General features: G+C 40.3%; 1 protein-coding gene across 5 annotated transcripts in view; it reads left to right on the top strand.

Moving 5' to 3' along the window:
• The window catches only part of TMCC1 (transmembrane and coiled-coil domain family 1), a 247,828-nt gene extending 222,732 nt beyond the window's left edge, over window positions 1–25,096 (top strand). For all 5 annotated transcript variants that reach the window (XM_049863429.1, XM_049863430.1, XM_049863431.1 and 2 more), the window contains 3 exons: window positions 2,763–3,697; window positions 19,253–19,388; window positions 21,084–25,096. In XM_049863429.1, coding sequence (XP_049719386.1) covers window positions 2,763–3,697; window positions 19,253–19,388; window positions 21,084–21,398 — 1,386 coding nt within the window. In that variant the 3' untranslated portion in view covers window positions 21,399–25,096. The remainder of the gene's footprint in view (window positions 1–2,762; window positions 3,698–19,252; window positions 19,389–21,083) is intronic.
• The last annotated feature ends 1,343 nt before the right edge of the window (window positions 25,097–26,439 follow it).

The raw sequence follows: 26,439 nt of genomic DNA, 5'->3' as shown, positions 1-26,439 counted from the left end.
ACCATTGAAAGCTTTACCTTTTTACAGATTGGCTAGAAACTGTGATCCTACATTTTGAACCGTCTTTCTTAACAGTCATGAGTACAGATTTCAGTAATGACAGTCAGGAAGAGTCTTCATTGGTCCAACAAATTTTCTATTCACTAAACGTTAATAGAAAAAGATATGAGTGGAAAGTCTTTTGTGTTCTGGCTTATGTGAAAGGTTCTCTAAAAGATACTTTCCAAGATTATTCTATCTGTTATCTTTATCGCAGGGCCCAGTTGATGTGTCCTTGTGAGCCCAGCTCCAGCTGGGTCACATTCCCTATGCTCAAGAACAGGGGATAATGATTCCAATATTATTTTTTAAATCACTGTGTAGGAAAATAAAATTGCCTCTAAACCATGATAATTTGTGATTAATTATATTGAAAGTTCGTTGTGGTTTTTTTTTTTTTAGAAATGTTATCAAGCCTTGATTCTAGTCCCTAAGCCAAGTCTTTTCACCAGTATGATAAATGCTGATCCTCCCAGAGTCATAGTTAAGTCGTTAGATTGCCATATCTGATCACTTCTTTAGCCAACAGATTATATGTAAGTTGATATTCGAGTTAATATCAAAGAGCCTGAGAGAAGACTAGCACATGCGTAAGCTTGTATTCTTGAATCTAGTGGTGTTCATCTTCCTTTTATACTGTAATAGATTTAAAGTTATTAAATGTAAGTACATGATCAGAATCATTATATACTATAGTTAGAATACCAACTGCTGGATTTGTTTTGGAGAATAGCATACACCTTTGACTTTAATTATATATTTAATAATTCTTAATTCCTTTTGTGTCTGAGCTAGGCAACAGAATTTGGAAAAAATAGAGCACAAACTTTATAGTTAAACAGACTTGGATCTGAATTCCAGTTCTGCCTCTGACTAGTACTTTGAAGTTGAGCAGATGAGTTAACCCTATTTCCTCATGTGTAAAATGAATAATAAAATAATAATACATATAAGGCTCTTGTGAGGACTGAAGGATAGCATATGTATAGTGCCTAACACATAGTAGATTCTCAGATGTTTCCTTGCCACACACGACCATTCCTCTGCACATTCTCCCCAGAGGAAAAAAAGCAAAACAGATAGGTGGGAGAAACAAGGCACTTGGGATCTCAGGTTCCACATTGGATATGAAATCCCAACAACGGAAACTTGCACAACTTCAAAGACTTCAGGTACTGAAAAGAATGGGTTTCCAGGAGTTCCTGTTGGAACTCCGGTTATCTGGAACTCTGGCTTCTCCTCCCTTCTGCTGCCTCTCTTCTGGCCATTTCACTGTTACAAGCACCAAAAGGTGAACAAGACTGAAGGAGGAAGTGACACAGAACAGATACTGTGCTAGTCCCTAACTCTTCCAGATAGTTTGAGGATTTTTTTTTTAATTAGATTTTTATTAGCTTTCCTTTTATTAATGTTGCCACTGATTTTAATATTGTTTCCTCTTGATTTTATTTAAATATGCAACATTTCTCATTTGTCCCTCTGGGAAGAAAATATTACTCTTTTCTGTTACTTCTCAACAGAGAATAACTTCTAAAGCCTTTTTGCTCTGGCCCTACACTAATTCACTACCACAATCCATGTAGGGGCACCTCCTTAAAGGCTGGGTTTTTTTTAATTGTTGTTGGTTTGTTTTTTTTTTTCCTTAAATTAAGAGAACACTGATGACCTCTTCCCAGCTTTGCCTGGCAAGTGTGATAGCTTAAACCTTCAAATCTGGACAGCTTGACTTTTTCTCCAAGTCCTTTGATTAATTGGTCACCCATACAATGAAAGAATAGTTATTGTGTGTGCTTTGGAGTCCCTTGCCTGACAAAAACCTTACTGGCTATAACTGACAAAATTTGAGCTCCAAAAACCCTCATCTTGGTAGTTGACTTGCTTAATTACTCTTACTGTCCTTGTCCATGAGTATTTAAGTTACCTTGCCAGTTTATTACAGTTACTTGTGATTTGGGATAATTTTTTAACCCTCAGAAATATATGCCTCATTCATCCTTGCCACTTTTAGCAGTGCCCTCCCATACTTACCTACAGCTGTTCCCAGCTATCATTAGGTGTCCTTGTTAGACTAGAGAAAATAATCCCATCAGCCTTGACATGATTTAGATAAAGAGACAGTGATAAAAATTGGATTTTTTATCTAGCTAGTAAGAGATACCAATTCTTGCCAACATTTTAGGATGACCATAATCTGAGCATATGGACCAGAATTATAGTGATGTCTGAATACCAAAGTGATTTTCATATTATTAAATTGAAATAAACATGCACCTTGTTTTACATAGATATGCTTCTAAACAAAAGTGCACGTAAAGAATGTTTGTGAATTAATTCATGTTTGAAACCCACTAGGGAAGCTTTGTTATTTAAAGAATACTGTGGTATATCCTCTAGTAATAAGAATATCCCCAGTTTACATCTTGTGCAGATCTTTTTTTTTTTTTTTCATTTATCTCTTTAGCTTAAAGCAAAGTAGACTTGTATGAGGATAGTATCCAAGAGGGATACAGGGTTTGTACCAGATAGGAAGAACTATAGGTCAGCTGTAGGGTCGCTATGAGTCAGAATTGGCTAGACGGCAACAGGTTTGGTGGGGTTTCTTTGTTTTTTGTATCTGTGCAGAGATCTGAGTAGGTAAAATTTCAGTACATTTTGGTCCATTGATTCAGGAGAGGTGGTCCTCTTGGGATCCTTCTAACATCCACCTCTTATTTTCATGCTAGATCGATCGGTTGGAAGTAAGCAGCCTTGCCCAGACTTCCAGTGCAGTGGCCTCTAGCACCGATGGCAGCATCCACACAGACTCCGTGGATGGAACGCCAGACCCTCAGCGCACAAAGGCTGCTATTGCTCACCTGCAGCAGAAGATCCTAAAGCTCACAGAACAGATCAAAATTGCCCAAACAGCCCGGGATGACAACGTTGCTGAGTACTTGAAGCTTGCCAACAGTGCAGACAAGCAGCAGGCTGCCCGCATCAAGCAGGTCTTTGAGAAGAAGAACCAGAAATCTGCCCAAACCATCCTCCAGCTACAAAAGAAGCTTGAGCACTACCACCGGAAGCTCCGGGAGGTAGAGCAGAATGGGATCCCACGACAGCCAAAGGACGTCTTCAGGGACATGCACCAGGGTCTGAAGGATGTGGGGGCCAAGGTGACTGGCTTCAGTGAAGGTGTGGTGGACAGTGTTAAAGGTGGACTTTCCAGCTTCTCCCAGGCCACCCATTCAGCAGCAGGAGCTGTGGTCTCAAAGCCCAGAGAGATTGCCTCATTGATTCGGAACAAATTTGGTAGTGCAGACAACATCTCTAACCTGAAGGACTCTTTAGAGGAGGGGCAAGTGGAGGATGGGGGTAAGACTTTGGGAGTGATTTCGAACTTTCAGTCAAGCCCAAAATATGGTAGTGAGGAAGATTGTTCTAGTGCCACATCAGGCTCAGTGGGAGCCAACAGCACCACTGGGGGCATCGCTGTAGGAGCATCCAGCTCCAGAACAAACACCCTGGACATGCAGAGCTCAGGATTTGATGCACTACTACATGAGATCCAGGAGATCCGGGAAACCCAGGCCAGGCTAGAGGAGTCCTTTGAAACACTCAAGGAACATTATCAGAGGGACTATTCCTTAATAATGCAGGCCTTACAGGAGGAGCGATATAGGTAAGTAGTATGGAATTAAAATCCTAAATTATTTATGTTTGGGGTTCTCCTCCCTTTGGATATAGGAGAGTGGTTTTAAAAGGGCTTTGTAGAGTGTCTTTTTCTAGAGAGCCTAGAGCACTTTAGATATGTCATATGACATCTGCATGAGTTCCCATTTCATAGAGAGCAAAATCGAGGCGCACACAATTTAAATAACTTCCAAGATGGTCACACACCGATCAAGCATTTTAGTAAAGGAATGAAGCATAGTTCTCTAGTCTTCATTCCAGTTTAGGACTTTAAAAGGAAGTCCAAACTCTCTGGGGCATTTTACCTACTTATAATCACAGAACCACAAACTATTGCAGCCTATAGCTGTACTGCATTGAATCCAAAAGATTTATAATCCTCGGAACTCTGTAGAAATCAAAGCCCAGCCAAAATATAATGAAGCTTGTAGATATTTGGCCCTAAGCACGCTTATCTGGGCACTTGGTTTAGAAAGATTAGATTGGAACTAAATTAAGATAAGCATGTCTGTTACCTTTATTATAAATAGGCAGATGTTTGAATGGTAGTTAGAAAATTCTCAAAGGGCTAAATTCTCCTTAGTTATAGTTGTGCTAAAGGTAGAAACTGGTCTCTCTGTTTCGTCTTGCACTCCATATTCATATGAGACCACTCTTAGCTGTCCTCCACGTGTCTGTCCTTTCATCTTGCTTTCTTTACATGCAGAGATAAATAATATCCCCCATGGAATGCTCATTTAAATCCAAAGTTTTGTCAGCCAGAGACAACCCACCTCACTGATACAGATTAAGGACCAGTCATATGGGAGCCACGGATCAGGGTAGACCATAAGGGACCTGGGTTCTGGTCGCGTCCCAACTATAGAAGGAATCAGTTCTTCTGTAATATCAGGGGTTAAACAATCCCTTTCACCTCTTTAAAAAAAAAAAATCTCTTTCACCTCAATTTTTTAAAAGTATACTTTTAATGAGATTATCTCAGGGCCTTTATAAGAAATAAATTGTTCAGTTAGTTCTGATAGAAGTTATAGCAGCAAGCTACTTCTTTTTTCAAATGACGAAAATGCTAACTAATAATCCAATCCTGCCTTATTTCCCCTTCACATTTCTGTCCTTCAGTTCTAACCAGACTTCAAGTGGGAAAAAGAAAGGAGTGAGTATGGGAGAAAGAAAGTTCTTAAATACTCTTTTTACTTCAATATTTCATATTTTCTTTAGTTTACGGAGATGATGAGGTCTAAAGCAGTGAGTGATCGAACATTCAAATAGACTCTAAAAAAAACACCTGGTCCCGTGTACCGTACTAATCCTAACTCCCAGACTCAAATTCCAGTTCTACCACTTACTGACTTGAAAACCAGGCATGCTTCTTAACTTCTCTAAGTCTTGTTTTCGTCATCTCTAACATACCCAAAACCCAAATAGGGAAATAGGCAGTGGCTGCTTTTAGTGCCCCTCTAAACATGGAGACCTAGTTGCTAAAACTATTCATTTTTGAATCGTTAGCAAAACGTTCAAGTCTTGAAATTGCTGAAGACCTTAAAATTCATGTAGAGCTTGTTATGTCTTCTAGTTAGATGTAGGCAAATGTGAAAAAATCAGAGAGAAAAACCAAATCTCCCAAGGCCCATCTTTGTATCCATTTAAAATAAATCAGAGACAGGGCAGAACTTTAGCTCCTCGTTACCACATTATTAAATCAACTCTGAGCCATGTATGGGGCAATGAGAAGTGCATTTCTGTAATTGCACTTTGGGTTCTCTGCAGTAGGAAGGTAACTAGTTTTATGAAATGAAGAGAGAATATAAAAAACGTTTGAATTTCCAAAAAAGGTAAAAACCCAACGTATGTAATCCGACTTGTTTTGTCATCCTGCTTCAGCTTTAGAATGATCTTTCCTTAAAAAAAGAATTTTGAAAAAAAAGAAAGTCTTTTTTTCCAAGAAAGGCAGTGGAAAACTCACAACTGTTTTACTGAGCTATTTTGTTGCACCAGTAATTCCCTGTATAAACCGATTAAACTTCAGAGATTTCACCTCCATTACGTATGTGTTTACATAGTAAATATGATATTTGTCTAACTTGGTTGTTTTTATAACTGTTTCACGTAAGTAAAAAATTTTCCACAAACTGAGGCCTATTCTTTGAAGCAGCAGAACTTTTCACCTGCTAACAAACATTTGTGGACAATTTTTCAGCCATCTTTTAACACAGTGCACTGAACCTGGTTGGAAATAACTTGGGTCCACGTTAGGAACTGTAGTGTTCTGGCTTTGAGTGATGCTCTCAGGTTGTTGTTGTGGTTAGTTGCTGTTGAGTCAGTTGTGACCTTTCAAAAGCAGATCACCAGGCCTATCTTCCAAGGCACCTGTGGGTGTGTTCAGTCCACCAAACTTTCACCCGGTGGTCGAGCACTTAACCTGCTCTCAGGTTAGTAGGGGTGTAAGGTTTTATATAGTAAATGGTCACAGACAGCTTGCTTTTTTAGTTCTTTGCCTGCATTTTACAGGTGTTTTTTTGTTTGGGTTTTTTTTTTTTTCCATGCCTCCTCCACACTGTTGATGGTAAGCTGCCTACAATGGCCTCTCTTTACTAATTTCTTTTTCTACTCTGTTGTAGGCTTGGCTTTTTGTCTAGGAAGGAAACAGGCTAGGAATGGACTTTTAAGGGACTCTCCTCTGACCAAAGATCTTGTATGTGTACATGGCTGCTCTAGATATGTTTTTGCTCATTTTCTGTGCTTTAGATTATTTTATCAGTATCTGAATTGACGAGAGGGAGGCCATACACAATGTTGTTGCTCGTTATTTAATGATGACAACAATGACACTGCCACTAATAGCATTTACCAAACTCCTATGATGTGCATAATGCTAAATGTATTCCATGTATTATCTCTGATCCTCACAATAGCTCTGCAGATGGATGGTATTATACCCATCTTACACATAAAGAAATTGAAGCCCAGTGGGATTTAAAAATTTGGCAAAGCTCACCAAGTAAGTGGTAAAGCTGGGATTCAAACCCTTTTTTATCTGATTCCAAGCTAGTGTTCTTTTCCTACCAGCACAGCTTTTTTCAGGCTCCACCCTGAAATGTATATGGTTGAAAGATGAGCTGTAAGAAGTGTTGATTGCATTGACAGTAGATACTGGGCCTTTCCCAGGTTGAAGTGTGTGTTTCACTGAAAGTAAGTGACTATTTTTAACATATTTTATAAAATCTGGTGAATGTATAAGCTCTGGAAAGTTTTTTCAAGCTAGTATAACAGGGTAGGTAATAGCTGAAACCTTCGTAAGGAAACCCCCAATCATTATTTCCCCTTTTCAAAGCCCCTTCTTAATAACATCACTAACATTATGTGCTTCTCATTGCTCTCTACCCCAGCTAGTAGCACCAGGTCGAGATATTTGCCTAAGACCATCTGCTTGCTGTGGAATGGTCAGAAGCATTCTGAAGCCTGTGGCGTACGCTTCTCTCTCTGTTCACCACAAAATTGTTGTGTCATCACTGAGTGGTATTTCTTCAGCACCCACATGCATTGTCTGTGTTCTTGATTTTTTGAAGCCCAGGAAGCCATTGTAGTAGAACTTGGATCTGAACTCCATCTCAACCTTTGATTAATAACTAGGTGTTTAGTCTTTGAGCTTCGCATTGAACACTCAGATATGAGTGTGAGAGCATGTTAATGACAACTGGACTCACTTCAGAGGTAGAAGGGACCCTTAGATATCTATGTAGTTTAATCTCATTTTACAAATGAGTACACTGAGGCCCAGAAAGATAAAGTGACCTGCCAGGTCACACAGTAAAAAGGTTTAATGTAGATTTAATTTGCTGCTAAAAACTGAGGACCACTCCTTTTTCCATAGCTGGTGTAATATATTAATGAGCCACGGTGGCACAGTGGCTAAAAGGTCAGCAGTTCAAATCCACCAGCTGCTCCTTGGAAGCCTTATGTAACAGTTCTGCTCTATCCTGTAGGTTTGCTATCAGTTGGAATCGACTCGACGGCAACAAGTTTTTGGTATAGCAGGAAGAAGTTTAGCTGTGGCAAACTGAGTTGAAAATAGAGAATCAGGAAAACATTGACTGACAGTTCTACAAGTTCCTTTTGTTACTTTTCCCTTAGGGCATCTGGCTGGGAATCCTTCTCAGCTACTGCCTATGTAAAGCAGTGTTGTGTAGGGCAAGCTAAAAACCCTCCTGGTGCTGGTGAGCACTAATGCCGTTTTGAAAGCTTCTATTTTTAAGAGGATTACTGTCCTTCAGAAATTGGTTTCTTAGAATGTTTGTATTAAGCCCAGGGGTATTTTAAATTGCACTGAGTCATAACAGCAAAAATACAGAAGGAGGTGGCCACCGTAAGCAATCATCTATATACAGCAGAGCAGTCAGTAACTAGGCTAGCCCCATCAGGCACAGGCCATTGGAGGTCTAAACAAATGGCTGTTTAAGTATAACTTCCCTTTATTTTACTATCACTGGGCATTAGACAGGGATATGGTAAGATATAGCTTTTTTAGTCACTTTTCCCCAGGTATTAGACCTGTTTGTCAACTGAAAATTGAGCTGTCTCCAGAGGATGTGTAGGCTAGGTTTTGAACAGTAAGTTTGAAATAGAGACTGAGAATATTGGATCAAGTTAGCTTTTCATTTATAAGAGGAGAAATCTCAATTAGTAGGTGCCCTTTTGAAGGATAAGACCTTCTATAAAAGATATTTGCAGGTGAGCTGTTCCCAGTTTAACCATTAAAGAGGTAATGGTGAAAGGAAGGAAGGAAAGAAGGAGATAGAAAAGACATTGGAATTGTAAATCCTGAATTTGCTTGCCAGTTCTGAGCCAGTTAGCTGTGATACCATGAGTAGATTATATTAACTCCTCTGAGCCTCAGTTTCTTCCCTTACAAAAGCAATGCAATAGTTATCTATTGTATAGTATTGTTAAGATTATTAAATGAGTATATATGAAAGGACCTAGTATGGGGCTTGGTTTAGAGTAGAAGCTCAATAAATGCTACCTCCCTCTCTTTATCCATGTTTCTGGAAAAATCCAAAGATCTGGGGCATGCCAGGATGTTAGAAAGTTGTCATTACCAAGTCTCCAAATTGCCCAGAAGTTCTCTAGGTTTTATTTGTTCCCTGTATGCTTTAGCTGTCTGCTCTTTCTTGTCTTTAAGATAATGTACTACCTACTCTGAAAGTTGTGGGAGGCTGTTTTCTGTGTTTTTTTTTTTTTTCCCCTCCTTTTCAACTGAAGGCTAGTTCAGTGTTCCCTAACCTTTTTTCAGGCATCAACACAAATGAGGTAACAAAAGGTAAAGAGGGAAAGCCTGTTTTCCCTAGTTCAGCCAGGAACCTATTCAAGCTCCCACCACACATGATATCCTCTACCCCTAGCTCTGTCTCTCCATTCAGGTCACACTGACAGAAGCTACTCCAGGTCTACAGTACACATTTGGGAAATGGCAGTCTGTTCCCATACTTGGCCTTTTGGCATCAGCCCTGGGACCAAGTTCTTCCTGTTTCTGTCACTACCTGCTCTACACGTTTTGTTCAGCCATCCTGTCCTAGTGACCTCTTGCCCCACTAGGGGAGCACCATTGACTCTGAGATGGCTCCAAACTTTAGAGCCACACCCAAAGAGTGATGTATCGGATGAAGAATTCTCAGCCTGTGTGCTCACCCAGTTTCTCATTCATCAGGAATTTGACCCAGAAGGGCCGCTGGCTTATCTTTGATCTAAGAAAGTGACTACTGTGTTGACTAAACCAGTATTTGAAACACTTTTCTAAGATCAGTGTTCATTTATGAATTGATCACCTGTAGCAAAATCTGCATGTGTTTAATACTTGTAGATAAAGCAAGTTTTGCTTCTAGGTGGGGGGGAGGGGGAGGCGGGGGGGCAATGGGAATTTCACCTACCAAAATATGACATAACTTGCTTTAAAAAAAATTACTAGGATGCTAATAGTTAAGCTCAAATCATATTAAGTGTCTAGGTTCCATTTGGGTTGTAATGAAGGCTCAAAATTAGTTTATTCATCTCATGCTATTTGTGTTCCAGATGAAGTTGCATGAAAAGCATGTGCCAGCCTAAAATTATATACCTGTAGGGTCAAGAACCCCTCCTTTCCTGTCCAGAGCACTCTAATTAACATCATATAAAAACCAGGAAAAAAAAAAATTGCCATCAAGTCAATTACAACTCATAGCAACCCTATAGGACAGAGTACAACTGCCTGGTAGAGTTCCCTAGGAGCAGCTGGTGGACTCGAACTGCCGACCTTTTGGTTAGCAATTGTAGCTCTTAACCAGTGCACCACCAGGGCTCCATATGAAGGGGTTAAAACTCCTCAAAGAGGAATTCTTGGTTTTTAAAAAAATTACATATGAAAGGTGGTGCACTATTTCCCTCCCCTTTTCCCTCTTACTCCTTGGTTTGGTGTTTATATTTAATGAGAAGACTGGGGTGTTCTTTCCTGAATTCTCTCAGTGCCTGACTTCTCTGTCTTAGAATTCAGACAGGAAGCAAACATTAGCAGGGAAAGTAAGCAAAAGTGATTGTAATGTTAATAATGGGGGTAGTGGGAAGTTGGGAACTGGAATATGAATGTTTTCTTCCTTTTGTTGTTGTTCAGATTTTGCATTTGATTAATAGTATGGGGGGGGTTAAAAAACAAACAAAAAAAGATAATAAAACAAGCCTAAAAACAAAAGGGAAACCCTGGTGGCGTAGTGGTTAAGTGCTATGGCTGCTAACCAAAGGGTCAGCAGTTCGAATCCGCCAGGTGCTCCTTGGAAACTGTGGGGGCAGTTCTACTCCATCCTATAGGGTTGCTATGAGTCGCAATCAACTGGAAGGCACTGGGTTTTGGTTTTTCGTTTTTTTTTTTTTTTTTTTTAACAGAAGGCATGAACCAGGTAGTTCAGATCCTCAGTACATCTCACTAAATGACAAACGTGAAACCACAGCATCTTTCTGGGCCTCCCATTTCCCAATCATAAAATTGAAGTACCTCCCAGGGAAGAAGCAGGTAAGGATTAACATAGTCATAAATCTGAGTTTCTGGGAGGCAGACTCTACTCATAAAAAGGCGTGGGAAAGGAGAAGGTAGTTATCATTGTTGTTATTATTGGTGCTAGTATTTTGATGATTAAGTAGACTAGGTTGAACCTTAAATTCCTCCCCCACATGCAGTTCTTCACCTAAAAAAGCACCATTTCTTACTGGGCTCTTTGTGTTAGCATATTTGCAGGCCAAAATTTCACATGTAGGTTACATAAGCACACAAAGACTGATGGCACTAAAAATTGCCAGGGATGATCAGCTTTGTGCTGTCAGATTGTGGGTTGTGAGGTTGTGAAAAGAGCTGAGGAACAAACTTCCAGGGCCTGGGTGAACAAATTAGGGACAAGTGTTTTAGTAATGACATGCCAGCAAAGTTAATCTCAATGCATTGAGGGCAACCCAGAAGATCTGCATTCCAAGACACCAGGGGCATTTTGCCAACCTCTTTGTTCATCCGATTTTGATTTTGCACGAGCCTCAAGGTTTATGGCTTTCTCAGTTTCCTCCCTGATGTTTCCTGCAGATTGGAGGTGCTTACTATGGTAACCCAAAAACAACTGTTTTTTGTAAGTGTGATAGGATTTCAGCTACACAATAACAGCTGCAACTTTTCTGTTCTTTCAGAAAGTTGTCATTCTCCAGGTAATTCTTATGACTTAAAGAGAGAAACAAATGTTGATGAATTAATGGGGCCATTTCAGCTGGATCTATTGCAGGTCTTGCTTTTGGGTTCTGCAGCTTTGTATCACCTTAGCAAGTCCCCTAACCTGTTCGTCTGTTTCATGTCCCAGGAAATGGAGTTTATTCTACTTACCCAAATGCTACTTTGCCATTTAACTGCTTGCTTATGAAGTACTATCTCTGGGATCAGCAGGTACATTTTTCTCATTTGAGGAGATCTTCCTTTTAATTTCTCGTGTGACCATGAGTAAGTTGCTTAATCTCTGAAGGACTTTATTTTCCAGAAGGGTATGATAAGAATTAGCAGTTTCTGTCCAACTCTTCCTGAAGATTTGCAAACATCAGGTAACACTTACTTGAGACACCTGACCTCACATATACAAAAAACATACCGTGAAAGGGAGGTGGGTGGTAGGCAATTTCATCAATGTAAAGGAAAGCTTGAAATAGGCCACTGAATGAACTAGCTAAATTCTCTCGATAACTTGAGTCAGGTAAATGGTAGGAGCCCATTGTATGTTTGTGCTGACCCTCCTGATAGGAAGTCAGAGAGGCTTGCCCAGACTTGGGCAAGAGAGTGTGTGTACGCAGCAATCCCGTTTGTGTGATGTTATAGGAAAAAAATACCATAAACATACTATAAACTGTGCAAATTCCACAGCATATTATATCCAAATTAAAAGGAGATAAGTTGGATAATTTAATATACAAGTTAAAAGAAGGAAAGATGATATAGACCTGGGAACTATCCCACTTCAATTGAAACAACATTCAACCCCAAGATGTTTTCTTTCGTTTGTTTCTTGTGGTAGCGTATCGCCCCTCCCATTAAGAACTTTTTTAGAAATTGGGGATTTATGAATGTGGTACAAATAATGCACTTTTATAGTGTATATAGGTATAGGCAACCCTGGTGGTGTAGTTAAGTGCTACGGCTGCTAACCAGAGGATCAGCAGTTTGAATTCACCAGGCGCTCCTTGGAAACTCTGTGGGGCAGTTCTGCTCTGTCCTATAGGGTCGCTATGAGTCGGAATCGACTCGACGGCACTGGGTTTGGTTTTGGTTTTGGTTATATAGGTATGAAATATTATTATGTGTAATTGAGAAAATATAGACAAGTCCAGGCAGTTGAAATACAGAATGTTTCATTCGTGTCTAAGGTTAAATTATCTCTTCACTTTTTTCTTTATGTTAGTGTAGTGTTGTATTATGTTTGCCACTCTCTCTATACATGAAACTAAAGAAAATTTAAAGTTTACTTTGACGAGGAAAAGTCCAGCAGTATTAAACAGATTGAAAATATCTAGGAAAAGAGGTATCTTAGCAACCTAAAAACTATTGAATTGGGGAAAAAAACTAGAAGGAAAAACTATCCCTGTTCAGGAGAATCTGCTCCCCCTATTTAGCAGTATGCCCTTAGGCAAGCTCCAAACCTCCGTTTCCCTCTCTGTAAATCAGAAGGGTTGGAAGGAAGGAGAATGGAATTACAGTTGATTCTCATAATGCAAATCCTGTTCTTTCTGGGCATTAACCTGTAGTGTACTGCCTTCATTCTTAGGAGAGTTGCTAGTGTTTGAACCTGCCCGGCACAGTGTGGACAACAAGGTGTGGGGAAGGTGGAGAACCACTGACCCAGAGATCTCCACAGCTCTCTGGCTTTAACAGCCTGCAGTTCTAAGTATAGAGGGAAGGTATCACAAGTAAATAAGAGCCTGTGACTAACATGATAAAACTACAGGTGAAAGACATTTATGCCCAAGACGAGGTATTGTATAAGTAGTATAAGTAGAAAAATTTGGGAGAATGGAATTATCTGGGAATATGGACATAGATGAAGAAATAGAGGCTTAGATAAAACAATCAGAAGGAGGAACCAGACATGTAGAGTGTGAGATACTGAACAGTGGAGACATGTAGAGTGTGAGATACTGAACAGTGGAGCCATAGAACACTGGAGACCACATGGCAGTTGATGAGCAGTCCATCCCTTTGAACTGCTCTAGCTAACAATTGTTTGGGGAACTAGGAGGATCACCAAAGAGAAAAATGAAACCGAATGTACACGTGGAGTATCTCTGTCTCACTGAGCACCTCATCTGTGCCAAGCATTTGTTATCTATTTTTCATTTAATTGTCACAATTGCCCTTTGGAGTGAGTAGGTAGATTCCCTCCTTACAGATGAACAGGGATGAAAGTTATGTGTAGCTAGGTTTTAGTTGAGTTTTAGAATGAATTTTCTAATAGTTGTATCCGTCTAACAATGGAAGAAAAAATGAGACCCTGCCACTGGAGGTCTTCAAGGAGAGATTGCTTGTCAGGGACGCTGTAGACGTAATTCCTCTATTGAAAGGAATTTAACTAGACTTTCTAACCCTTAGAGTTTAAGACTCTTTCTAATCAGGGAAACTTTTTTAATCTTTCGAACAATATTTTAAATGTTTGTGGTGTATTTCTCTTCACAACATAATTGATTTTAACAACCCTTAAGGGGTAGGGGAGGTACATGGAATAGTGAATCTTAGAAAAAGTCATGTGAAGTGTGAGATACTGGAATTTATTTTATAATATAGCAGCACACTGATAAGCCTAAAATGAGGATAAGGTCATGATCAGCCACCATAAGAAATACTTTGATTGGCTAAAAAGGTTTTAGCCAGTTCTTTTCGGGGAGCACATATTCATGTGATGCCTTTCTCATTAAGAAGTAGAAATACTTTCCTTTGTGAAAATGTTCCCTCTTGGTAGACTATGAAGATGGAAAGGGGGAAAATAGACGTTTCTTTAAGGCTCCATGTGTGCTCAAGTGAGTATAAAAAATAGAAATTATTACTTTGTTTTATAGTTGAGGAAACTTGCTCAGAAAAGTGAGCTAGCCTAACCAGGGCCATACAGCTTATGAGAAGCAGAGCTAGGACTCAACCCCACATGTAATCATTTTTTCCCAACATTTATTATAAAACTTTCAAACATGCTGCAAAGTTGAAACAATGGTACTTACCCACCCATCTCTCAGAGTATTTAAAGTGTATAATTCCGTGGCTTTTAGTATATTCGTAGACAATGTGCAACCACCACACAGTCTATTTTGGAGCATTTTCAACATCCCAGAAAGAAATCCCACACCCCTTAGCTGCTACCCTCAATCACCCGATTTCCCCAGCCCTAAAACCACCACTAATCTATTTTCTGTCTGTATAGATTTGCCTATTCTAGACATTTCATATAATGGAAACATATAATATATGGTCCTTCTGTTTCCTTTCACTCAGTGTTTTCAAGGTTCGCCCACGTGGTAGCATGTATCAGTACTTTGTTTCTTTTTTATAGCTGAATAATATTCCATTGTATGGCTATATCATGTTTTATTTATTCATTGATCAGTTGATAAACATTTTGGTTATTTCTACTTTTTGGATGTTACGAATAATACTGCTATGAACATTCACGTACAAGTATTTGAGTAGACGTAAATTTTCGTTTCTCTTTGGTATATACCTAGGAATAGAATTGCTGCATCTTGTGACACTATGTTTAGCCTTTGAAGGAATTGCCAGACTGTTTTTAAGGTGGTTGCACCATTTTGTATTCCCACTAGCAGTGCATGAAGGTTTCAGTTTCTCCACATCCTCACCAACACTTGTTATTATCTGACTGATTGATTATATTTACTATACCCCTTTTCCTCCTATCTACTGCACCTCGACATCAAGCCCCAAACCATCATGTCATTTTAGTCATATCCAGCCATCTTCGTGGCTACATTAGTTTGATCAGCTATAGATCTACCTGAGACAGTTTTCTTACCTATAAAGTAAGTTAGTTGACCTAGCTTCTTGAGTTCTTTCAAAGTGGCTGCACAGTATACAGGTTAAGAACTTGGGTTATAAAATCAAAGCTGGATTCAAATCTTTTCTCTCTTACTTAATAGCTGTGTGCCCTTGGGCAAGTCGCCTTATCTCTCTGAGCTTCAGTTTCTTTATCTGTAAAATGAAGTTAATACCTGTTACCCTCTTAGGGTTGTTAAAATGAATTCACTTAGTAGGCACTGAATAAATGGTAGCTATTGCTTCTGCTGCTGCTGTTATTTTTTAATCTGTTAACCCTGGTGGCATAGTGGTTAAGTGCTACGGCTGCTAACCAATAGGTCAGCAGTTTGAATCCGCCAGGCGCTCCTTGGAAACTCTGTTGGGCAGTTCTACTCTGTCCTATAAGGTTGCTATGAGTCGGAATCGACTTGATGGCAGTGGGTTTGGTTTTTGTTGTTGTTGTTGTTACTGGCTTTATGAGCCATGCTTAATATCAAATAGGAGTCTCTGAAAGGCCTGAAATACCATACGGTTTGTGGTCCAAGAGGTTGGGGCAATAACTTGTGGAACATATACCAAAGATGTCGCATGAGTCTGCTTTTCATCAGCTTGGTTGCCATGACAACCATGCTCCCCTACCTGCCGCTCAACACTGATCTTTAGCTTAGGAGAGTCATGCACAGTCCTTAAGTCCCAAGGGATTGACACTTTTTTGTTTTATTGTGCTTTAAGTGAAAGTTTACAAATCAAGTCAGTCTCTCATACAAAAACTTAAACACACCTTGCTGTGTACTCCTAGCTGCTCTCCCCCAATGAGACTGTACACTCCTCCTCTCCACCCTGCCTTCCTTGTGTCCATTCAGCCAGCTTCTGTCCCCCTCTGCCTTCTCATCTAGCCTCCAATGGATTGACACTTTGAAGCACCACTGTTAAAAAATCTCTAGCCCTTTCCTGGTAAGGAGAGAAAATGATGAATTTATGAAATACTATAAACATCAGAAAGCAGTGAACCAAAATAGAACAATCATGAGAAGACAGTATATAAACAATCTTATGGCATTTGGCAAACTTAAATGATTATAAAATTATTGAAAAGAACAATGTTAGTGATCCCCCAACATAAAAGTTACCTTAAACATAGAAATTCTATATATTCCTAAAAAATTTGTGTGTTATAGATGTAGTTTAAAACGAGAAGAAAGAAGGGGGGTAATCTGAATGTTTGAGTTCTGTCATTTCTGATCTTTTGTTATGAAGTCCTTTGAGGCTCACACGCTAACGTTAGGTTTGTCCTTGTCTGAGAAGTACTCAGTGGTAGTATATTCTCCACTGGGATGAGCCCTATCCAGCTGTGTCAGAGACACTTTCATTTTAGTCACCATTGACTAAAGACATTTTTATTCTTCTCTTTCCTTTACCCTGTGTTTCTAGTCTTCTTTAATTTGTAGTCATCAGCCTTTCTCCTACCTATTTAGCTCTTTGTTTGGTTCCTGGAACTCCACACTCTATCCTCTTCACCACTGTCAGATAATTCATTTTCTTTTTCTTTGTTATAATTTATTTTTGTTGTTGTGAAGAATATACACAGCAGAATATAACACCAATTCAACAGTTTCTACATGTGTGATTCAGTGACATTGATTACTTTCTTCAAGTTGTGGAACCACTCTCACCCTCCTTTTTCAGTTGTTTCTCCCCCATTAACATAAACTCACTACACCCTAAGTTTCTTACCTAGTCTTTTGAAGATAACTCATTTTCTTAAAACCCTGTTCATCATGTGACTCCCCCACTCAGTAATGTACGTTGGGCCCATTACTGTCTATTCCTTTCACCATACTTATTCAGCCTGTATGCTGAGCAAATAATCCGAGAAGCTGGTCTATATGAAGAAGAATGTGGCATCAGGATTGGTGGAATACTAACAACCTGCAATATGCAGATGACACCACCTTGCTTGCTGAAAGTGAGGACTTGAAACACTGATGGAAATCAAAGACTACAGCCTTCAGTGTGGATTATGTTTCAACATAAAAACAAAAATTCCTACAACTGGACCAATAAGCAACATCATGATAAACAGAGAAAAGATTGACGTTATTGGCGATTTCATTTTACTTGGATCCACAATCAGCACACACGGAAGCAGCAGTTAAGAAATCAAACAATGTATTTCATTGGGCAGATCTGCTGCAAAAGACCTCTTTAAAGTGTTGAAAAGCAAATAAGTCATTTTGAGGACAAAGGTGCACCTGACCGAAGCCATGATATTTTCAGTCACTTTGTATGCATACGAAAGCAGGATGATGAATAAGGAAGACCAAAGAAGAATTGATGCCTTTGAATTATGGCATTGGTGAAGAATACTGAATATACCTTGGACTGCCAGAAGAATGAACCAGTTTGTCTTGGAAGAAGTCCAGCCAGAGTGCTCTTTGGAAGTGAGGGTGGCGAGACTTCATCTCACATACTTGGGACATGTTATCAGGAGCGACCAGTCCCTGGAATAGGATATCATGGTTGGTAAGGTAGAGGGTCAGTGAAAAAGAGGAAGAGCCTCTACGAGATTGATTGACATGGTAGCTGAAACAGTAGGTTCAAACATAGCAAGAATTGTGAGGATGGCGCAGGACCGGGCAGTATTTTGTTCTGTTGTACATAGAGTCACTATGAGTTGGAACCGGCTCGATGGCACCTAACAAAAACAACAACACTATTCCTTGGTCCCAACTTCTCTGCCTAGCTGTTAAAGCTGATTTCCCTCTGTTCTCCAACATAGACCCCACTATTCAAGTTAAATGTCTCCTGTACATTTCTATCTTCCATTTCTACCTCCAGCTCTTAACTCATTCTGTACCTGGAATCTCTGATCTTTAAACTCTTCCAGTCCTTCCCAAGTTCCATCTTTATGTAGAGTGAACCTTCTTATCTGTGGTCCTAAGTTCCAAAGATAACAGGGACAACAGTGGGTTTTTTTTTTTACTCTTGAGGAGCCTTATCTTCCACCATTTTTTACTCAGCTACAACCACACTAGCCTACTTTCTCTCAAGCATGCTACGCTAGTTCCTGTCTTAGAAACTTTATACTTGGCCTGTTCTTCTGCCTAACATACTCTTCTCCCACATCTTCACAAGACTCCCTTCTCCTCATCGTTCAGGTTACAACTGTCATTGTTGAAGAGAGTTAAATAGGGAAAAGGCCTTCCCTGACCATTTCAGCTAAGCCAGCCCCCAGGTACTCTCTACCATATGTTCTTGCTTACCTACATCTTACTCAGTCATACCTGAAATCTTGGTTTTTCTGCCTCCCCCTTTAGAATGTAAACTTCTAAGGACAGGCAGTCTGTTTGCTTACCACAGTACTCCCAGTACTTTCAGCCATGCCTGGTACACAGCAGGCCCTGAGTAAATATCTGTTGACTAATATGTCCCAGATACTGTGCTTGACCATGGAATGATAGGCTCTTCTGGTTCTGGCGTTCTAGGGCTCTGTATCAATAACATCCAGGTGAGTGAGCTGTCCAGTGTTGGGATAAGCTACTGGTGACTCCTGGAAGGTTTGTTTTCATTTATGTGCCATTTACCTTGTGATGAGATCTGCTTAACTGTTATGCTATTTTTTGCCTCCCTATACATAGTTCAGAGCAGAATAAGAATGGCTTCAGTATTAATAGGTATGCTCGAAGCTAACCTAGGCTGCTGGCATCCCTGCAAATGCCGTGTGTTGAGAAGATTGTGGAAAAGCCATGTTGCTGTTATGGTATGGCCTTGTGGCAAGCTGTCCATTCCAGGGACTAAGAGCTCTAATCCTAGTTGTACCCACTGGCATGTCCTGTTACCCCAGGTCACTGAGTATCTTTGTACTTTCAGTTTCTTCCTTTGCAGAATGGATTTTTGGGGCTAAATGGGTTTGGGGGTTGAATGTGAAGGAAAAATATTCAAAGCTTACATAAAATTCTGACTTTCCCCTCCCCTCCTTCTTAGATGTGAACGATTAGAAGAACAACTAAATGACCTAACAGAGCTCCACCAGAATGAAATCTTGAACTTGAAGCAGGAATTGGCCAGCATGGAAGAGAAAATTGCTTATCAGTCCTATGAACGAGCCCGGGACATACAGGTTAGCATGAAGCATCAGGCGTAAAGGAAAAGACTAGAGAATCAGAAAGAGAAAAAAAAAAAAGTTGAGGATAAGAGTATCAAGAGACGCTTATATCAACTGTAATACACCTGGTACTTCAGATGAGGTGTATTTCTCATAGGCATGAATGGTATGCCTGCTTGGGTTCTTGGGAAATGTTTCTTAGGGTCACAGTAGTGCCAGTATGTAGAAAACCAAATGCATGACATCTCTTGGTTCCTGCTTCAAGAGCTGCTCTGATGAGACTCCCAGCCATCTTGCCTGTCTTTTCCTTCTGTGAGGAGAAGGGGCTTTCATCCTCCTAGCTGCCACATCCAAACCTTTTATAGGCACATTGCCAGACAGCTTATGAACATAGTACGTGAGATAGTAATGTTTAAGGCCAATAGCCCAACCGTTTTGTTCTATGGGGAAATAGAACATTTGACCTTTTTAAAAAAAAAAAAACCCCAGTTGGGAAGCGTTTTTAAGGAAACAGTTCTTAGTGGTTTCATATGAAATAAGCTAGTCAGAGAAGGGAAGTGGCCCAGGAAACTTGTGTTACAGTAGCCTAAAAGTATCAAGGGAATGGCTAGATCATTTGCCCAGCTGCCATCTTCTGCAGACCCCAGAATTCTGTTTATGGTTTAGTTGTTTTCTCCAGGATTTTCTGTGCTGAGCAGCATTCACTGTCTGTTCCCTAGCTGGCCTCATCTGAAGTTGCCAGGGCCTCCCTTCAAACAGTAGGAAACCAAGACCAAATAAACCCAGGGCTTTTTTGGAGCATGTCAGAGCACAGCTAGGGAAATAGATTCTGTCCCCTGAATATTACGATGAAATTTATATAACAGCCTTGAGGATAATAGATCATTTTTAATGTTTGGTCTAGTTCTTAGACGTAAGTCCCCTTTACAGAGATGAGCCTAGAAAAGGGCGCATACCCAGGTATTGTATACAAGGAAGCATGTCCAAAGGATGTTCACTGCATTGTTGCTGTAGTGGGAAATGACCTAAATATCCCCAGGGGGAAACTGCTTAAGTAAACTGTAACATATCCATACTTTAAAATGCTGTGTAGCTCTTAAAAAGAATGAGGTGGATCCTTACATATTGATACAGAAAGATTGCCAAGAACCACTGTTGAGTGACAAGTGAATTGCAGATTGGTTCCTGTTGTATGATACAATTTATATTAAAACAGAAAATCAGAAAGTAAGTCCATATAGTTCCATATGCACATTGATGTATACTTAAGTACGTACTTAAATACAGGTGAAAGGATCTCAGGAGAGGGACTGGAATTGAGGGAAATATCAAGGGAGATGTCCTGTTTGGACTTTTTTATATTGAACAAGTATTTGTGTACTGTGTAACTTAAATTAATAATTTTAAATTTAAAAAAATAAGCAAATCATGTCTTTGAGGTCTTGTCATTAAAATGTTCAAGACCAAATCTAAGTGTGGCCACTTCGTCCTGTTAATCATCCGACAGAAACTCAGTGAAGGGCAATTAGGTGAATTAGGCAATTAGGTCACTTGAACATGAGTTATGCCTTTGGCCTTTCACATTCAAGCTCTAGCATATTTAAAATCATTGACACAGCTCAGGAGGCATCTGGCATGCCCAAGAGGCATGTCAGCTACTCAGGGTACATGTGAGCAGAAGGCTTAACTATTCCCTGTTCTGGCCCACAGGAGGCCCTGGAGGCATGCCAGACCCGCATCTCCAAGATGGAGCTACAACAGCAGCAGCAGCAGGTGGTGCAACTGGAAGGGCTGGAGAATGCCACTGCCCGCAACCTTCTGGGCAAACTCATCAACATCCTTCTTGCTGTCATGGCGGTCCTTTTAGTTTTTGTCTCCACGGTGGCCAACTGCGTGGTTCCCCTCATGAAGACTCGCAGCAGGACGTTCAGCACTTTATTCCTTGTGGTTTTCATTGCCTTTCTCTGGAAGCACTGGGATGCCCTCTTCAGCTATGTGGAACGGTTCTTTTCATCCCCCAGATGATGCTGGCACAAGAAGGCAGCTGCTCCCCTACCCTCTGGCGAGTGCATGCAGCGAGGAATTAGACAGCAACTTAACCTACTCTGAAGTTTTCTACAACGACAAAAGAGTTGAGTGAATCTGTTTACATTTAGAATAATGTTTTTTTTCTTCAAGAGACACAATTGCAATAGTATTTTTTAGATTTTATCCAAGAAGTTTTTTGGGCGAAAATCTTGGATCATTTTTATGTAGCATGATTTTCCTTGGGATGCAAATCTTAAACAGTCCTTTAACATGAACCAACAATCTGGAGCACACTGAAGGGCATTCTAAATTGTGGCTCGAATGACTGCACTAAAAACCCACTAAAAAAAATGAGAAAATCTGATTAGGGCAAAGCGTTTAAACCTAGCACCCTGCCTTGTCTGGGCTCACCACCTTTCCCTTCCCAGACTAACTTTACTGTGAAGTCCTACCACATTCCGTGTCTGAATTGTTGGATTCAGGGTGGATTTTCCTTGTCCATGGAAGAACACGTGCATCTCCCTGACTTTCTCGCCCAGTTGGCCACACATGCTAACCCTGGAAGCCTGGTCACTTTTGAACCTGGCCCCATAGCCTTCGCTAGGACACAAAAGTGAGAGCATTGTGTCCCACGGGATCACTGCACAGTCCTCCTGCAGTATTTTGAAGTAGCCCTCTGAATATTTAATTTTAAGCAAAATCCTTTGGCCGCACTTTTAAGGTTTTGTTTTGTTTTTAATATGTGTATAGTCACCAATTTAAAAACAAAAAATCTGAACAGCATACTTGAAGAATGTAATACTCAAACTCTCAGTGCTTCCTTATGGTTTCTAATAGGATTTTTTATTATTGTTATTATTATTATTGGGTTTTTTGGAAAGGGTTGGGAGGGTCTTTTATTTTTCCTTTGAAATAAAGAAGTGATGTTTTTCAATGAAGAAATGGTGTGGATACTTAGTGTGCTGCTCCCTTTTGTCTTGACACAGTTTGAGCGAAGTAAGACTTGCTGTAAATGCTGCCCTCTGCCGCCCTTGTTTTGAGATGCAGCTTAAAACTCCCTCCTCTGGCTGCTGCTGCTGCTTTTTGGTGTCCCTCCCACTCCCACACCACCATTTTATGGGCTTGACTTGGTTGGAGAGGAAAGGGGTGCGTGGGGAGAAGGGGAGGCTGTTTCCACAAACCAGCATGGTAGGATAGGAATTTTGTTGGTTTTTTTTTTTAGCCCCAAGAAAATGTCTACCCAGTGACCTTGGGCTGGGGTTGTTTTTAGGAAAAACTGAGACTATTACGAGAAAAAAAAAAATTATGAGAGTCATAAATAATTCCTTATGTTTCCTTAATTTATTTTTAACACCTCCTAATTACTGAAACCAAAGTGATGTGGAGTCTTCTGTCTGCATTTTGGCCCCAGCATCCTTAATTTCAAAGCTTTATTCTGTCTGCCTAAGAGAATCAACTGAAGGTGATTCTCCCTAAAGAGCAGAAAAAGAAATGTCAGATTAGAAGGACCCAGGTTTTGGGTGTGAACTTTGGCCAGCTTCCTATTAATCTAGACTGACTTACTACCATAACTATGCTCAATGAACATGTATAGACTGTTTAGAAAAATTGACTGAGCCTTCTTCCCCATCCTGTAACCGATTGCATCATCCTGGTAGAACTGGAACTGTAGAGGTTTACCTGGAGAGCTTGATTAATCTTTTTATATTATTTGTAGTATTGGGTTACACCTGCTATTCCCTCTTGGCCTCAGTTCGTGCAACCAAGTGATGAGCAAGGGGTATATAATAACAACGTCCTGAAAAGTGTAGCGAAGCACGGATTGCATATTTCTCCCATACCGGGAAATGCTTTTGGAACTAGATTAGCATTTCCCTAAGAGGATGGTTTACAGGACAGCTCCAGCCTCCCTCTGCTTGGACAGGCTGGCCTTCTCAGAGTCAGCATGTTGTTTCATAATCACTTTGATATTTTAACTCAGGTACCCTAGCCTTTGCCCACCTCCAGATGATTGTAGTACACCTTTTAGCTCTTTTATCCTCTCAAAATCACCACCCAGAGCAGGGACCACATGGGTGATTTTTCTTTTATAATATAATTGCAACCAATTCATATTCATGCCAAAAACAAATTGTTCCCAAGCCTATATACTTAAAAATGCAACGTTAAAAACATTGCAGCGACCTTAGGCAGAAGTGCCCGAGGGACCCTACAACCTGGTCAGGATAGCAGTTTCTCCTCCCTTTCTGCTTTACCTAAATCACTCAGAGTAGAGAAGAGAGCCCCATAAAGTTTTTGAAAAGATGCTTTATCTGTAATCCTCTAGTTTTTCTAAGTTAGAACCTTTGAGTCCTGTAAGCTATATAGAGGCTACTAAGTTTGGTGGGTGCTGGAAGATGGATTGAAATCCTTCCCATTTACCTTGGGACAGTTTCTATCAAAGGGAGGTTTTGACCTCTAGAAGGCCCCCTCTGCTCCCAGCCAAACAGGCCCACACTGGCTTTCCATCCTCCTCTCTCAAACTGCCTTAGGAAGGACCTTCAGTCCAGGTTAGGCACAGTCATGGCTTTTTAGCTTTCTTGTCCACTTTATTGTTGACTGGGCCCAACAGTTGTCTGCATTTAATGCTGTTAGTAACCATCCATCTGTTTTCATGCCCTCCCCCACTTTCTACTTCTGCCCATCCCTGTTGCCTTTGAGTTCCTTTGCATCATGGCTATTCCTGAATTCTCTTGCCTATTCATTCTGATGGTTTAACAATTGTTCTGTGGTTGGAAGCTTACTCTAGCTTTAATGCTTCTTCTTTTATAAAGACTGTGTGCATTCCCCATGAAATGAAGCATTCCTGGATTACTTGTTAGTGCTGGTGCCTAGCCCAGGTGAGTGACACTGGCTGGGTTGGCCTGGGTGATGCTGTTCAAATTGTAGAATGACTGTCATTCTACATTTTTTGTGATAGTTGAAGGGCACTTCAGCCTGCCCCAATTTCAACTCGTTGGTATATATGCTAATTGCATCCTAGTAAGGAAGGCTTTCTACTCCACTGGTTCCTTAAGAAGCAAAAGTAGGTTGAATTCTGTCCTTGCAGACTGGGATCTTCTTTCTCCCCTGTACCTCCTCTACCCAACTTAGGCAAAAATCTGATGCCAAGAAAAACACTGGGATCAAGCCTTCCTTGCTAGCCATGTACTAATGAACATATTTTCATGTGATCTTCACTGCACTTGATTTTGTTTCAGATTTCATGTTTCTTTGCGGTACAGTCAGATGAAAGGTTGAATTCTGAATGAGTTCCAATGAGGAGCTGTCTTTCAATTTTGGGAAATACGCATCCAAAACAAAACCAAACATTATAATCAACAAACTGACACAGGGGAAATTATGGTTCCCACCCACCTACCCCCAAACCCAAATGAAACTAGGGATTTTGAATGTGGCTCTAAGAGTTAACATTTCTGTCTGTGTGTTGTGTATGCTAGGTGATACCCTCAGTAGGCATTGACTACTAGACTGTAAGTGTGTATTATCAAAGTGTGTAAGAATAAAAACTCACTTGCACGAATTGAAAAGTACAGAAATGACACTTGTGAACGTGTGAACGTTAACACTGTAGTTGATAGATCTTAAGCTGCTAATTGTTGAGAGAGAATAACAGATTCTCAGCAGCACTTTCACTGTATATACAAACTGAAATAAAGACCTCAGCTATTAACGTGGTGGTCAGACTCGACTTTTTTACTGCTAATCTTTGCGTATTGTTTCCACCGACAAGTTTGTCAATATGAAAACTTTCCACTAGTTTGTTCATTAGAGTGCGTGTGTGTGTACGTGCACGTGTGTGTGTGTATGTATTTATAGCCAGTATCTTAAAACCATAACTGATAGCTGGGTAGCTGTCACCCTCTCCCTATATTTTATAGACATTATTTCAGACTGGCACTTTCCCACAATTCCTAAAAAGCGGATAAGACTATTCTTTAGTTCTTTGGAGGGCCATAGGCAATGTCTCCCAAATTCAGCATCTGTGACCCAAAAATGGGTATAATAATCCTTGTAAGCATTCTTATAAGGCTTTGCTAATGAACAAATGTTACAATGGGTACAAACATACCCAGTTTACAAACATTCAGACATATGTAATTTACAGACATTCAAATGTTCATGAAACATTGGACATTTAAAGTTGAGTATACATGTAAGGGGTTATTATCCAGCCTAATTCCATCTGTGGTTTTGTTAGAGGTAGTAATTAGGACTTTTCCCTGGTGATCTCTGGGAGACTTCCGGAAATCTAGATGCTGTAGTGCAGAGTCTTGGCTTTGATGGGGTACCAAGTGGGGACCTGATGACTTGGTCCTTCACAGCCCCACTTTCAATGTTGAGAAATTTTGGTTACACTTCTGACTGATGAGCTTTGTGCCTCTTACCCCATCGATAAACTAGACATATTACACCCACTTTGATCCTACCTAGTGGGTGTTGTGAGAGTCAGGGATGCCTCTTGTGAAAGCTTTTAAAAGAGCTAAGAGAGTGCCCTTAAGCTTCAGGAAATGGGGACCAGGTTGCAATGTCCAGGTGTTCGTGTAGTACATTGCCCAACCCAAGGGGCTCCATCGTAGGCAACAAAATGAATGATAATCCTAGAATTGTACAGCACGTAATGGGCACCAGAGCAGCCCTGATTATATGTAATTTCAAAGTCTGTTTCATTATCATCCATTAAAAACTGGGAGAGTAGAAGGCTGGTAACATTGAGAAACTGCTGTATGGAAAACGGGAGGTTGGGGAGGCAGGGGAGGATGTGCCAACCAGAAAGTACATGCCTCATCTAAAGAAGCCAAATGTATTATTTTTGAACTATGTGGGCCAAACTAAACACCTAGCCAACTTGTTACTCCTCATCTAGGTAATGAGTGTTTACCGAATGCCAGGCATAGTGCTCAGTACTGACGTGCAGTTACATCACTTAATTCTTCCAACAGCCTTATGCAGGAGGTATCATCCTCATTATAGAGATGAGAAAAAGAAATCAGGTGAC

The sequence above is a fragment of the Elephas maximus genome, chromosome 20 (genome assembly GCF_024166365.1).
Source record: "Elephas maximus indicus isolate mEleMax1 chromosome 20, mEleMax1 primary haplotype, whole genome shotgun sequence".
NCBI lineage: Eukaryota > Metazoa > Chordata > Mammalia > Proboscidea > Elephantidae > Elephas > Elephas maximus.
The sequence above is the reverse complement of the archived record's forward strand: the minus strand, read 5'-3'. Positions and strand labels throughout refer to the sequence as shown.